Genomic DNA, 16,491 nt, shown 5'->3' with positions numbered 1-16,491 from the left:
GGCCAGACTGCCCTGAACTGCCGGAGTGGCCAGACTGCCCAGACTGTCCCGAGCTGCCAGGCGTCCCCAGTCCAGTCCGGCCCGTCCCAGCTCCCCGCACCAGGTTAGTGGTGCGTGTCCCCAGTCCTGTCCGGCCCATTCCTGCTCCCCGCACCAGGTTAGTGGTGCATGTCCCCAGTCCAGTCCGGCCCGTCCCTGCTCCCCGCACCAAGCCAGTGGTGCGTGTCCCCAGTCCAGTCCGGCCCGTCCCTGCTCCCCGCACCAGGTTAGTGGTGCGTGTCCCCAGTCCTGTCCGGCCCATTCCTGCTCCCCGCACCAGGTTGGTGGTGCGTGTCCCCGGTCCTGTCCGGCCCGTCCCTGTCCCCCGCACCAGGCCCACGGCGCGTGTCCACAGTCCGGCACGGCCTGTGTCCGGTCCACCGGTGACCAGTCCTGTTCCGGTCGGCGGCTCCGCTCCGGAGCCTGAGCATGCCGCTCCACCGTGGTCCAGTCCGGGCCAGAGGGGTAGGGCTAGGGTGGAGGCAGGGGGAGAAACACGCCCGGGCCAGAGCCTCCACCGAGGGTGAGGCGCCCACCCGCGTCCCCCCCCTAATAGACTTTAGGTTGGTGCGCCGGGAGTACGCACCGTTGGAGGGGGGGTACTGTCACGCCCTGACCAGGTGAACTCTTCTATTTTGGTCAGGGTGTGGCATTTCTATAGTTTATTTTCTATGTTTTGGTATAGCCTTGCTTTGGGGCGTATTTCTATGTTGGGTTATGTCGATTCCCAATCAGAGACAGCTGTCGCTAGTTGCCTCTGATTGGGGAATCATATTTAAGTTCCTTTTCCCCCCACGATGTTTGTGGGTTGTTGTCTCTTTTTGTTTGAGCAGTAGCGATACGTTTATTCTCTGTTTTGACCGTGTTATTTCAGTCTGAAATAAATAACATGTGTTCGCTCCCAGCTGCGCCTTGGTCCACTTCTTCCTTCATGCACGACGATCGTTACAAGGGTGGCTGGAGTCTTTGACAATTTTTAGGGCCTTCCTCTGACACCGCCTGGTATAGAGATCCTGGATGGCAGGAAGCTTGGCTCCGGTGATGTACAAGGCCGTACGCACTACCCTCTGTAGTGCCTTGTGGTCAGAGGCCGACCAGTTGCTATACAAGGCAGTGACGCAACCAGTCAAGATGCTCTCGATGGTGCAGCTGTAAAACCTTTTGAGGATCTGAGGACCCATGCCAAATCTTTTCAGTCTCCTGAGGGGGAATAGGTTTTGTCGTGCCCTCTTCACGACTGTCTTGGTGTGTTTGGACCATGTTAGTTTGTTGGTGATGTGGACGCCAAGGACCTTGAAGCTCTCAACCTGCTCCACTACGGCCCCGTTGATGTTAATGGGGGAGTGCTCGGTCCTCCTTTTCCTGTAGTCCACATGTTATCATTGACTTGGTACTGATACTCCTTGTATTTTGTGAAGTTATCATTGACTTGGTACTGATACTCCTTGTATTTTGTCAAGTTATCATTGACTTGGTACTGATACTCCTTGTATTTTGTCAAGTTATCATTGACTTGGTACTGGTACTCCTTGTATATAGTCAAGTTATCATTACTCATTATGCATGTATTATTACTTTTATTATTTTGTGTTTTACTTTTCTGTTATATCTCTATTTCTCTATGAGTTGTTGGGAAGGGCCCGTAAGCATTTCACTGCTAGTCCACATCTGTTGTTTACAAAGCATGTGACGAATACAATTAGATGTTATGTATGCGGATGACTCAACACTATACACATCAGCTACTACAGCGATGAAATGACTGCAACACTTAACAAAGAGCTGCAGTTAGTGTCAGAATGGGTGGCAAGGAATAAGTTAGTCCTAAATGTTTCTAAAACTAAAAGCATTGTATTTGGGACAAATCATTCACTAATCCCTAAACCTCAACTATATCTCGAAATGAATGATGTTTAAATTGAGCAGGTTGAGGTGACTAAACTGCTAGGAGTAACCCTGGATTGTAAACTGTCATGGTCAAAACATACAACAGTAGCTAAGATGGGGAGAGGTCTGTCCATAATAAAGCGCTGCTCTGCCTTCTTAACAACACTATCAACAAGGCAGGTCCTACAGGCCCTAGTTTTGGCACACCTGGACTACTGTTCAGTAGTGCGGTCAAGTACCACAAAGAGGGACCTAGGAAAATTACAATTGGCAGCACGGCTGGACCTTAGAAGTACACGGGGAGCCAACATTAATGATATGCATGTCAATCTCTCATGGCTGAAACTGGAGGAGAGATTGACTTCATCACTACTTGTTTTTGTAAGTAGTTTTGACATGCTGAATGTACTGCTGAATGTACTGCTGAATGTACTGCTGAATGTACTGCGCTGCCTGTTTAAACTACTAGCACAATTTGTATTTATTTATTTATTCCACCTTTATGTAACCAGGTAGGCCAGTTGAGAACAAGTTCTCATTTACAACTGCGACCCGGCCAAGATAAAGCAAAGCAGTGCGACAAAAACAACAACACAGAGTTACACATAAACAAACGTACAGTCAATAACACAATAGAAAAATCTATGTACAGTGAGTGCAAATGTAGAAGAGTAGGGAGGTAAAGCTCGGACACCCTACAAGACCTGCCACCAGAGGTCTCTTCACAGTCCCCAAGTCTAGAACAGGCTGCGGGAGGAGCACAGTACTACATACAGCCATGACTACATGGAACTCTATTCCAAAAGCAGTAGAATCAGATTTAAAAAACAGATCAAAAATGTACCTTATGGAACAGCGGAGACTGTGAAGAGGCACACACACAGGTACAGACACACGCATACACACACAAGCGCTAACACACGCACTCTACACACATGCACATTGTAATATTGTTGTATGGTGGTATTAAACATTTTGTATTGTAGATATATAGTGGTGTAATAATGTTATATGATGTACTGTTTTATCTTTTGTTTTATATGTGGGAGTGTGGTGCCTGGAAAACAACCTCTCCCTCAACGTCAACAAAACAAAGGAGATGATCGTGGACTTCAGGAAACAGCAGAGGGAGCAGCCCCCTATCTACATCGACGGGACCGCGGTGGAGAAGGTGGAAAGTTTTAAGTTCCTCGATGTACACATCACAGACAAACTAAAATGGTCCACTCACATAGACAGTGTGGTGAAGCAGGCACAACAGCGCCTCTTCAACCTCAGGAGGCAGAAGAAATTCGGCTTGTCACCCAAAACCCTGACAAACTTTTACAGATGCACAATCGAGAGCAGCCTGTCGAGCTGTATCACAGCCTGGTACGGTAACTGCACCGCCCTCAACCGCAAGGCTCTCCAGAGGGTGGTGCGGTCTGCACAACGCATCACCGGGGGCAAACTGCCTGCCCTCCATGACACCTACAGCACCCGATGTCACAGGAAGGCCAAAATGATCATCAAGGACAACAACCACCCGAGCCACTGCCTGTTCACCCCGCTAACATCCAGAAGGCGAGGTCAGTACAGGTGCATCAAAGCTGGGACCGAGAGACTGAAAAACAGCTTCTATCTCAAGGCCATCAGACTGCTAAACAGCAATCACTAACTCAGAGAGGCTGTTGCCTACATTGAGACCCAATCACTGGCCACTTTAATAAATAGATCACTAGTCACTTTATACAATGCACTCTAAATTATGCCCCTTTAATAATGTATACATATCTTACATTACTCATATCATATATATATATACTGTATTTTATACCATCTATTGCACCTTGCCTATGCAGCTCGGCCATCGCTCATTCATATATTTAAATGTACATATTCTCATTCGCCCCTTTAGATTTGTGTGTATTAGGTAGTTGTTGGGGAATTGTTAGTTTACTTGTTAGATATTACTGCACTGTCGGAACTAGAAGCACAAGCATTTCGCTACACTCGCATTAACGTCTGCTAACCATGTGTATGTGACCAATACAATTTGATTTGATGTAAGTGCCTTAATGTGTTTGGACACCAGGAAGAGTAGCTGCTGTCTTCACAACAACAGCTAATGGGGATTGCTAATAAATTGGATCAAACAAATGGCCTTAGTTTACCTGATTGTTGATCCAATTGAAATAGCTAGCTAGCGTAGCTTGGGGATAGCTACAGCTGGGTAGCCTTTCTAGCTAGCTGATATTTCTCTGTCAAATCACAGTTATGCCAAGATACTGTAGCAAGAAGTACCAGTGTCTGGAATGTATTTCATGAGACTCTTATTCTACAACACCTTGCTACAAAAGTAGCTTGCAAGTTTTATCACATGTAAAGACATGTTACAGTGGAAACAATATCAACAACTGCAAGTTGAATGCCCGGTCTTCAGTCAGCTCAGCTGTCAATACAATTTTCTATAACTGGCTAGTTTTGTCTGGTCTTGTCTCTCCTTATGTCCACTGTTAGATCTTTCCCGGGGGACAAATCCCAGTACTAACATCCCTACAGATGCAGGCTACATGTGGACATTGCACAAACATGGCACAAACATGGATTTGCTTACGAAGACAGTATGCCTACTCTTTACCTAGCAAATGGAAATAAGTTATGTATAGAGCACAAGAAGCACCAACATCTTTGGTCCAACTTCAGCTGTCCCAGAACTAGCATGGCATTCTGTTCTATTTCAATGATCTGGTCTAAAGTTCTGTCTGTCTAACACCACTGACATGTACAGCTCTCTGGGTGAGGTTCTGTCTGTCTAACACCACTGACATGTACAGCTCTCTGGGTGAGTTTCTGTCTGTCTAACAGCACTGACATGTACAGCTCTATGGGTGAGGTTCTGTCTGTCTAACACCACTGACATGTACAGCTCTCTGGGTGAGGTTCTGTCTATCTAACCACACTGATATGTCTCTTTTTCTCCTCCGAGATACAAACTAATACATACCAACAACTTACAAACACAAACATTGACTACATCTCCTCGGACCAGACCTGCATGCTCACACCCAATGCTGTAAAGTACTTAAGTAAAACTACTTTAAAGTACTACTTAAGTAGTTTTTTGGTGTACCTGTACTTTACTATTTATATTTTTGACTACTTTTACTTTTACTTCACCATATTCCTTAAGAAAATATTGTACTTTTTACACCATACATTTTCTTTGACACCCAAAAGTACTTGATACATTTTGAATGCTTAGTAGGACAGGAAAATAGTCCACTTCATGCACAATTGAATTCAAATATTTGGAAATAAGGCCAACTTAAATTACCAACACAGATGAGTCAAATAACTGGAAACAAGGCCAACTTAAATGACCAACAGAGATAAGTCAATAGTATATTTATTATGTTGAGATTGCAACTAATCTCCATCTAATATGTGAGAATGTCATTTCAGTTTGTCATATCATGAATCTAGCCCTCACCCACACTTACTCATTAACCATTCAGATGCTGATTTTGGCCCGTTTTAAAAAGGACATTCAACATTAGGTTTCACCTGGCAACAATTGTTTTCAGAAGTACATTTATTGGTTTGATTTGTCTGTCACTGTTTGTTTTGGAAACAGTAAGCAGATCACTGATCAACATACAGTACATCTGGAGACGTACACTCAGTTCAGTAACAACTTCATTTGAAAGTGTTCTTCTCCCTCACAATGGCCCGTATTCATAAAACGTCTCAGAGTGCTGATCTAGGATCAGGTCCCCCCTGCCCATGTAACCTTATTCATTATGATGAAAAAGACTAAACTGATCCGAGAACAGCACTCCTACTATGAGACACTTTGTGAATGTATCTCACAAACAGAAAGCAACACATGTTCACCAATATCAAATAGAAAATAAGAATAACAGCCATAATGAGGACAATAAACTTAGACTATTACAAGAACAATACATATGGTTTTGATTTAAGTGCTGGTAGGATGGTGAAATGGGAAAGATTTGTCGACGTTAAGGGTGAGTGATTGCATTACACACAGCCAATGCAAGGATTTCCCAGACATTATGGGAACGTTCATAGGATAACCAATCAGAACAAACTGTTCACGTACTGTACAGTATCTCAGGGCGCTGCTCTAAGAATACGACGACAGACTCTGTGATGAAACACATAACTGGGGCCTTGGTTTTAATCATCCTTGTGGATATGCCCATTTAATAAATGAAACCATTTTCATTTTCTAAACAATGAATCATGTTCTTACAGCAGCCTGTCACTGTCTATGACTCCATTACCCAGAGTGCATCTCTTCTCTCATTCTGAGGTACTCTGTTGTCTTTTCACCATCCCTGCCTGTCTACCTCCATAGGTCCTGACCTGTACCCACATCCACTGTGGTGTGGTAGGACTCTCCTCTACTTAAAGCCATCCTCATGGTCTTCAGTACCAGACACATTCTTTCCTCATCCCTCCATACTTTCTCCCCTCTGTTCTATGTGTCTCGTCATCCCTCCATCCCTCTGTCCTGGGCTTGTCTGTCTGTCGTTCCCTCCTCCATGGCCCGAGGGGGTTATCTATGGAGCTCTCCAGAGTCATTGGGACTCTTTGGGGACGTATAGGGGGGTAGGGAGGTGGGCCGGGGGCCTGAGGCCTTGCCATTGTCCTTCTCTTCCTCTCCCTCCACTCCTCCTCCTCTTCCCTCTGTTCTGTCAGTCTCCTCGGAACCACCCCGCCCGTCCTCGCTGGACTCGGCGACGTCTGATCCCTCCGACTCAGAGATAAGCTCCCCGTTGCGGTACTCAGTCCCTTCCACCCCATCGCTGTCCCTCTCCTCCCCCGCCTCCCCCTCCCCTGCATTGCTCATCTGGGTGGTGCTGTTGTGGTGCTTGACGTGGTAGCGCTGGTTCTGGAAGAACTTGACCAGGGTGTGCTTGGGAAGGTCCAGCTGGGCCGACAGGGTGTGGATAGCCTCCTGGTCAGGGTAGAGGCCCACGTCACCGATGAAGCTCTGCAGGATGGCCAGTGCCTCCAGGGAGATCCGGGTACGCGACCGCAGCTTTTTGGACCCACCACTGGAGCTGCCACTCACACTGCCGTTGTCCTTGCCTCGAGTCCCATCCGAGTTGTGACCCCTGGGGCCAGGTGTGGGAGTGGGGAGAGGGGATGGGTCCCGCATGGGAGATGGGGATGGGGCCTTCCTTGGAGGTAAGGGCTGCCTGTGCAGTGCCTGTGGAGAAAAGAGGAGGTGTCATGTTGAATCCCATCAGAGCAGACTGTCAACATAGGAAATCAGTCCACATTTTCTAAGTAATAATCAGTCCATTCTCTAAGTAATAATCAGTTCATTCTCTAAGTAATAATCAGTCCATTCTCTAAGTAATAATCAGTCCACATTCTCTAAGTAATAATCAGTCATTCTCTAAGTAATAATCAGTCCATTCTCTAAGTAATAATCAGTCCATTCTCTAAGTAATAATCAGTCCATTCTCTAAGTAATAATCAGTCCACATTCTCTAGGAAATAATCAGTTTGTTCTCTAAGTAATAATCAGTTCATACTCTAAGTAATAATCAGTCCACATACTCTAAGTAATAATCAGTCCACATACTCTAAGTAATAATCAGTTCATTCTCTAAGTAATAATCAGTCCATTCTCTAAGAAATAATCAGTCCATTCTCTAAGTAATAATCAGTCCACATACTCTAAGTAATAATCAGTCCATTCTCTAAGTAATAATCAGTCCACATACTCTCAGTAATAATCAGTCCACATTCTCTAGGTAATAATCAGTCCACATTCTCTAAGTAATAATCAGTCCACATACTCTAAGTAATAATCAGTCCATTCTCTAGGTAATAATCAGTCCACATTCTCTAAGTAATAATCAGTCCACATACTCTAAGTAATAATCAGTCCATTCTCTAAGTAATAATCAGTCCACATTCTCTAGGTAATAATCAGTCCACATACTCTAAGTAATAATCAGTCCATATACTCTAAGTATTAATCAGTTCATTCTCTAGGTAATAATCAGTCCACATTCTCTAGGTAATAATCAATCCACATACTCTAAGTAATAATCAGTCCACATACTCTAAGTAATAATCAGTCCATACTCTAAGTAATAATCAGTCCACATACTCTAAGTAATAATCAGTCCATTCTCTAAGTAATAATCAGTCCACATTCTCTAGGTAATAATCAGTCCACATACTCTAAGTAATAATCAGTCCACATACTCTAAGTAATAATCAGTCCATTCTCTAGGTAATAATCAGTTCACATACTCTAAGTAATAATCAGTCCACATACTCTAAGTAATAATCAGTCCACATACTCTAAGTAATAATCAGTTCATTCTCTAAGTAATAATCAGTCCACATACTCTAAGTAATAATCAGTCCACATTCTCTAGGAAATAATCAGTTTGTTCTCTAAGTAATAATCAGTCCATTCTCTAAGTAATAATCAGTCCACATTCTCTAAGTAATAATCAGTTTGTTCTCTAAGTAATAATCAGTCCACATTCTCTAGGAAATAACCAGTTTGTTCTCTAAGTAATAATCAGTCCACTTACTCTAGGTAATAATCAGTCCATACTCTAAGTAATAATCAGTCTATTCTCTAAGTAATAATCAGTCCATTCTCTAAGTAATAATCAGTCCATTCTCTAAGTAATAATCAGTCCATTCTCTAAGTAATAATCAGTCTATTCTCTAAGTAATAATCAGTCCATACTCTAAGTAATAATCAGTCCATTCTCTAAGTAATAATCAGTCCATTCTCTAGGTAATAATCAGTTCATACTCTCTACGTAATAATCAGTCCATTCTCTAAGTAATAATCAGTCTATTCTCTAAGTAATAATCAGTCCACATACACTAAGTAATAATCAGTCCATTCTCTAAGTAATAATCAGTCCACATTCTCTAAGTAATAATATGTCCATTCTCTAAGTAATAATCAGTCCATCCTCTAAGTAATAATCAGTCCATCCTCTAAGTAATAATCAGTCCATTCTCTAAGTAATAATCAGTTCATACTCTAAGTAATAATCAGTACATTCTCTAAGTAATAATCAGTCCACATACTCTAAGTAATAATCAGTCCACATACTCTAAGTAATAATCAGTTCATTCTCTAGGTAATAATCAGTCCACATTCTCTAGGTAATAATCAGTCCACATACTCTAAGTAATAATCAGTCCACATACTCTAAGTAATAATCAGTTCATTCTCTAAGTAATAATCAGTCCACATACTCTAAGTAATAATCAGTCCACATTCTCTAGGAAATAATCAGTTTGTTCTCTAAGTAATAATCAGTCCATACTCTAAGTAATAATCAGTCCACATACTCTAAGTAATAATCAGTCCATTCTCTAAGTAATAATCAGTCCACATTCTCTAGGTAATAATCAGTCCACATACTCTAAGTAATAATCAGTCCACATACTCTAAGTAATAATCAGTTCATTCTCTAGGTAATAATCAGTCCACATTCTCTAGGTAATAATCAGTTCACATACTCTAAGTAATAATCAGTCCACATACTCTAAGTAATAATCAGTCCACATACTCTAAGTAATAATCAGTTCATTCTCTAAGTAATAATCAGTCCACATACTCTAAGTAATAATCAGTCCACATTCTCTAGGAAATAATCAGTTTGTTCTCTAAGTAATAATCAGTCCATTCTCTAAGTAATAATCAGTCCACATTCTCTAAGTAATAATCAGTTTGTTCTCTAAGTAATAATCAGTCCACATTCTCTATGAAATAACCAGTTTGTTCTCTAAGTAATAATCAGTCCACTTACTCTAGGTAATAATCAGTCCATACTCTAAGTAATAATCAGTCTATTCTCTAAGTAATAATCAGTCCATTCTCTAAGTAATAATCAGTCCATTCTCTAAGTAATAATCAGTCCATTCTCTAAGTAATAATCAGTCTATTCTCTAAGTAATAATCAGTCCATACTCTAAGTAATAATCAGTCCATTCTCTAAGTAATAATCAGTCCATTCTCTAGGTAATAATCAGTTCATACTCTCTACGTAATAATCAGTTCATTCTCTAAGTAATAATCAGTCCATTCTCTAAGTAATAATCAGTCCATTCTCTAAGTAATAATCAGTCCATTCTCTAAGTAATAATCAGTCCATTCTCTAAGTAATAATCAGTTCATTCTCTAAGTAATAATCAGTCCATTCTCTAGGTAATAATCAGTTCATACTCTCTACGTAATAATCAGTCCATACACTAAGTAATAATCAGTCCATTCTCTAAGTAATAATCAGTCCACATTCTCTAAGTAATAATATGTCCATTCTCTAAGTAATAATCAGTCCATCCTCTAAGTAATAATCAGTCCATTCTCTAAGTAATAATCAGTTCATACTCTAAGTAATAATCAGTCCATCCTCTAAGTAATAATCAGTCCACATACTCTAAGTAATAATCAGTCCACATACTCTAAGTAATAATCAGTTCATTCTCTAGGTAATAATCAGTCCACATTCTCTAGGTAATAATCAGTTCACATACTCTAAGTAATAATCAGTCCACATACTCTAAGTAATAATCAGTCCACATACTCTAAGTAATAATCAGTTCATTCTCTAAGTAATAATCAGTCCACATACTCTAAGTAATAATCAGTCCACATTCTCTAGGAAATAATCAGTTTGTTCTCTAAGTAATAATCAGTCCATTCTCTAAGTAATAATCAGTCCACATTCTCTAAGTAATAATCAGTTTGTTCTCTAAGTAATAATCAGTCCACATTCTCTATGAAATAACCAGTTTGTTCTCTAAGTAATAATCAGTCCACTTACTCTAGGTAATAATCAGTCCATACTCTAAGTAATAATCAGTCTATTCTCTAAGTAATAATCAGTCCATTCTCTAAGTAATAATCAGTCCATTCTCTAAGTAATAATCAGTCCATTCTCTAAGTAATAATCAGTCTATTCTCTAAGTAATAATCAGTCCATACTCTAAGTAATAATCAGTCCATTCTCTAAGTAATAATCAGTCCATTCTCTAGGTAATAATCAGTTCATACTCTCTACGTAATAATCAGTTCATTCTCTAAGTAATAATCAGTCCATTCTCTAAGTAATAATCAGTCCATTCTCTAAGTAATAATCAGTCCATTCTCTAAGTAATAATCAGTCCATTCTCTAAGTAATAATCAGTTCATTCTCTAAGTAATAATCAGTCCATTCTCTAGGTAATAATCAGTTCATACTCTCTACGTAATAATCAGTCCATACACTAAGTAATAATCAGTCCATTCTCTAAGTAATAATCAGTCCACATTCTCTAAGTAATAATATGTCCATTCTCTAAGTAATAATCAGTCCATCCTCTAAGTAATAATCAGTCCATTCTCTAAGTAATAATCAGTTCATACTCTAAGTAATAATCAGTCCATCCTCTAAGTAATAATCAGTCCACATACTCTAAGTAATAATCAGTCCACATACTCTAAGTAATAATCAGTTCATTCTCTAGGTAATAATCAGTCCACATTCTCTAGGTAATAATCAGTTCACATTCTCTAGGTAATAATCAGTTCACATACTCTAAGTAATAATCAGTCCACATACTCTAAGTAATAATCAGTTCATTCTCTAAGTAATAATCAGTCCACATACTCTAAGTAATAATCAGTCCACATTCTCTAGGAAATAATCAGTTTGTGGACTGATTATTACTTAGAGAATGAACTGATTATTACTTAGAGTATGTGGACTGATTATTACTTAGAGTATGTGAACTGATTATTACCTAGAGAATGTGAACTGATTATTACCTAGAGAATGTGGACTGATTATTACCTAGAGAATGAACTGATTATTACTTAGAGTATGTGGACTGATTATTACTTAGAGTATGTGGACTGATTATTACTTAGAGGATGGACTGATTATTACTTAGAGTATGAACTGATTATTACTTAGAGAATGGACTGATTATTACTTAGAGGATGGACTGATTATTACTTAGAGAATGGACATATTATTACTTAGAGAATGTGGACTGATTATTACTTAGAGAATGGACTGATTATTACTTAGTGTATGGACTGATTATTACGTAGAGAGTATGAACTGATTATTACCTAGAGAATGGACTGATTATTACTTAGAGAATGAACTGATTATTACTTAGAGTCCATTCTCTAAGTAATAATCAGTCCACATTCTCTAAGTAATAATCAGTTTGTTCTCTAAGTAATAATCAGTCCACATTCTCTAGGAAATAATCAGTTTGTTCTCTAAATAATAATCAGTCCATTCTCTAAGTAATAATCAGTCCATTCTCTAAGTAATAATCAGTCCATTCTCTAAGTAATAATCAGTCCATTCTCTAAGTAATAATCAGTCCATTCTCTAAGTAATAATCAGTCCATTCTCTAAGTAATAATCAGTCCATTCTCTAAGTAATAATCAGTTCATTCTCTAAGTAATAATCAGTCCATTCTCTAGGTAATAATCAGTTCATACTCTCTACGTAATAATCAGTCCATACACTAAGTAATAATCAGTCCATTCTCTAAGTAATAATCAGTCCATTCTCTAAGTAATAATGAGTCCATTCTCTTAGTAATAATTAGTCTATTCTCTAAGTAATAATCAGTTCATACTCTCTACGTAATAATCAGTCCATACACTAAGTAATAATCAGTCCATTCTCTAAGTAATAATCAGTCCATACTCTAAGTAATAATCAGTCCATTCTCTAAGTAATAATCAGTCCATTCTCTAGGTAATAATCAGTTCATTCTCTAAGTAATAATCAGTCCATTCTCTAAGTAATAATCAGTCCATTCTCTAAGTAATAATCAGTCCATTCTCTAAGTAATAATCAGTTCATTCTCTAAGTAATAATCAGTCCATTCTCTAGGTAATAATCAGTTCATACTCTCTACGTAATAATCAGTCCATTCTCTAAGTAATAATCAGTCCACATACTCTAAGTAATAATCAGTCTATTCTCTAAGTAATAATCAGTTCATACTCTAAGTAATAATCAGTCCACATACTCTAAGTAATAATCAGTCTATTCTCTAAGTAATAATCAGTTCATACTCTAAGTAATAATCAGTCCATTCTCTAAGTAATAATCAGTCTATTCTCTAAGTAATAATCAGTCCACATACACTAAGTAATAATCAGTCCATTCTCTAATTAATAATCAGTCCACATTCTCTAAGTAATAATCAGTCCATTCTCTAAGTAATAATCAGTCCATCCTCTAAGTAATAATCAGTACATTCTCTAAGTAATAATCAGTTCATACTCTAAGTAATAATCAGTCCATTCTCTAAGTAATAATCAGTCCATCCTCTAAGTAATAATCAGTCCATTCTCTAAGTAATAATCAGTTTGTTCTCTAAGTAATAGTCAGTTTGTTCTCTAAGTAATAATCAGTTCATTCTCTAAGTAATAATCAGTCCATTCTCTAGGTAATAATCAGTCCATTCTCTAAGTAATAATCATTTCATTCTCTAGGTAATAATCAGTCCACATTCTCTAAGTAATAATCAGTTCATACTCTAAGTAATAATCAGTCCATTCTCTAAGTAATAATCAGTCCACATACTCTAAGTAATAATCAGTCCATACTCTAAGTAATAATCAGTCCATTCTCTAAGTAATAATCAGTCCATTCTCTAAGTAATAATCAGTTCATTCTCTAAGTAATAATCAGTCCATTCTCTAAGTAATAATCAGTCCATTCTCTAAGTAATAATCAGTCCACATTCTCTAAGTAATAATCAGTCCATTCTCTAAGTAATAATCAGTCCATTCTCTAAGTAATAATCAGTCCATTCTCTAAGTAATAATCAGTTCATACTCTAAGTAATAATCAGTCCACATACTCTAAGTAATAATCAGTTCATTCTCTAAGTAATAATCAGTCCACATTCTCTAAGTAATAATCAGTCCATTCTCTAAGTAATAATCAGTTCATTCTCTAAGTAATAATCAGTCCATTCTCTAGGTAATAATCAGTCCACATTCTCTAAGTAATAATCAGTCCATTCTCTAAGTAATAATCAGTCCATTCTCTAAGTAATAATCAGTTTGTTCTCTAAGTAATAATCAGTCCATTCTCTAGGTAATAATCAGTCCACATTCTCTAAGTAATAATCAGTTCATACTCTAAGTAATAATCAGTCCATTCTCTAAGTAATAATCAGTCCACATACTCTAAGTAATAATCAGTCCATACTCTAAGTAATAATCAGTCCATTCTCTAAGTAATAATCAGTCCACATACTCTAAGTAATAATCAGTCCATTCTCTAAGTAATAATCAGTCCATTCTCTAAGTAATAATCAGTTCATTCTCTAGGTAATAATCAGTCCATTCTCTAAGTAATAATCAGTCCATTCTCTAGGTAATAATCAGTCCATTCTCTAGGTAATAATCAGTTCATTCTCTAGGTAATAATCAGTTCATTCTCTAGGTAATAATCAGTCCATTCTCTAAGTAATAATCAGTCCATTCTCTAGGTAATAATCAGTTCATTCTCTAGGTAATAATCAGTCCATTCTCTAAGTAATAATCAGTCCATTCTCTAAGTAATAATCAGTTCATTCTCTAGGTAATAATCAGTCCATTCTCTAAGTAATAATCAGTTCATTCTCTAAGTAATAATCAGTCCATTCTCTAGGTAATAATCAGTCCATTCTCTAAGTAATAATCAGTCCATTCTCTAAGTAATAATCAGTCCATTCTCGAAGTTATAATCAGTCCATTCTCTAGGTAATAATCAGTCCATTCTCTACGTAATAATCAGTTAATTCTCTAACTCTAAGTCTGACAACACATATATGCACATTCATATAATAAACTGAAAAACTCAACAACAACAGAGACAGTAGAAGAAGTTCACTTAAACATAGGATGCACTTCCCCCTTAGTGGTAACTTATTTCATTGACTTTCTTGTGGGTTAGTTGTACTGTAACAGAGAGTTCCCTAGAAGCTCATAAACAACAGCAGCAGCAGAGAGTAGTTCCCTAAGGAATAGGATAGACTCCCCCCTTTTAGTGGCAGCCCATTAACATCCTAGGGGGTTAGTTGGAACGTGTGGTATTGGAGCTGAGATCCCATTGACCAGACAGAGAGGTCCCAGTCCCAGTCCCATCACACTCCCCTCTCCTGGGGCTTTTAGAAGGGCGGGGTGCCTGAACGCCCAAACACTGGAATGCTGCGCCCATAAATCTGTGGTCCGGGGAAATTAAAGGACCTAAATAAAGATAATAGTAATTATTTTTTCCCCTTCAATAGTATCATGGTATGTTTCAAATAATATTGAGGATAGGCCAGACCATGGAGCATTTGTAAATGCTCTTTGGTGGGTTGGTGAGAGAAGGCCTTTTGGTCTTCAGGAAATGTCTGGGCTAGTTGTTTTATGCCTCCTTGTCTATTTCTGATATCATAAAGGGGCAATCTGAAGTTTCGGTAACAAGCTGAGGGACGGGGCTGTAGAAATGTTACCACTCTCAAATTCATAGAGAGAGAGCTATGGACCATCCATGATATCAAAATTATAGTTTTAACCATATTTTGAGGCGATACAATGTTTGTTTACATTTCCATTGTTTAAAAACATTGGAGTAAAACAAGCTTATATTCTGGGTTCTGACGGGGTACAACAGTTGAACTGAGCTCATGAGGCATTTCTAAGTTGTATTCTTCAAGAATCAGTGGGTAAATATCATTGATTTAAAAGTTTAAAAAAATGTATGTAGCAACTGCAGATTTCCCCTTTAAAGGAGACTGACTGGAAGTGGATGACTTCGTATAAGGAACAGGTGGTGGGATAGAGAGAGAAAATTGTAGCTTTTTTACCCCCAAATAAAACTTCCCAGGCATCCCACCACTGTCCTTGAAACCCTTTAACAATCAATCCAGTCAGTCCTTCTATAACTCTAAATCCAATCCATTAAGAGAACACACAACATCACTAAAATATCATAACTCTAAATCCAACCCATTAAGAGAACACACAACATCACTAAAATATCATAACTCTAAATCCAACCCATTAAGAGAACACACAACATCACTAAAATATCATAACTCTAAATCCAACCCATTAAGAGAACACACAACATCACTAAAATATCATAACTCTAAATCCAACCCATTAAGAGAACACACAACATCACTAAAATATCATAACTCTAAATCCAACCCATTAAGAGAACACACAACATCACTAAAATATCATAACTCTAAATCCAACCCATTTAAGAGAACACACAACATCACTAAAATATCATAAAACTAAATCCAACCCATTAAGAGAACACACAACATCACTAAAATATCATAACTCTAAATCCAACCCATTAAGAGAACACACAACATCACTAAAATATCATAACTCTAAATCCAACCCATTAAGAGAACACACAACATCACTAAAATATCATAACTCTAAATCCAACCCATTAAGAGAACACACAACATCACTAAAATATCATAACTCTAAATCCATCCCAACAACAGAACACACAACATCACTAAAATATCATAACTCTAAA

The 16,491-nt window shown here is 38.3% G+C and overlaps 1 protein-coding gene across 1 annotated transcript in view; it reads right to left on the bottom strand.

Annotated features, from left to right (window-relative positions):
• Positions 1–5,283: 5,283 nt before the first annotated feature.
• The window catches only part of LOC115196477 (DNA-binding protein SATB2-like), a 63,693-nt gene continuing 52,485 nt past the window's right edge, over positions 5,284–16,491 (bottom strand). The window contains exon 12 of the mRNA XM_029757339.1: positions 5,284–7,147. Coding sequence (XP_029613199.1) covers positions 6,491–7,147 — 657 coding nt within the window. The 3' untranslated portion in view covers positions 5,284–6,490. The remainder of the gene's footprint in view (positions 7,148–16,491) is intronic.

The sequence above is a fragment of the Salmo trutta genome, chromosome 6 (assembly GCF_901001165.1).
Source record: "Salmo trutta chromosome 6, fSalTru1.1, whole genome shotgun sequence".
Classification (NCBI taxonomy): domain Eukaryota; kingdom Metazoa; phylum Chordata; class Actinopteri; order Salmoniformes; family Salmonidae; genus Salmo; species Salmo trutta.
This window is presented reverse-complemented; position numbering and strand designations above follow the sequence as displayed.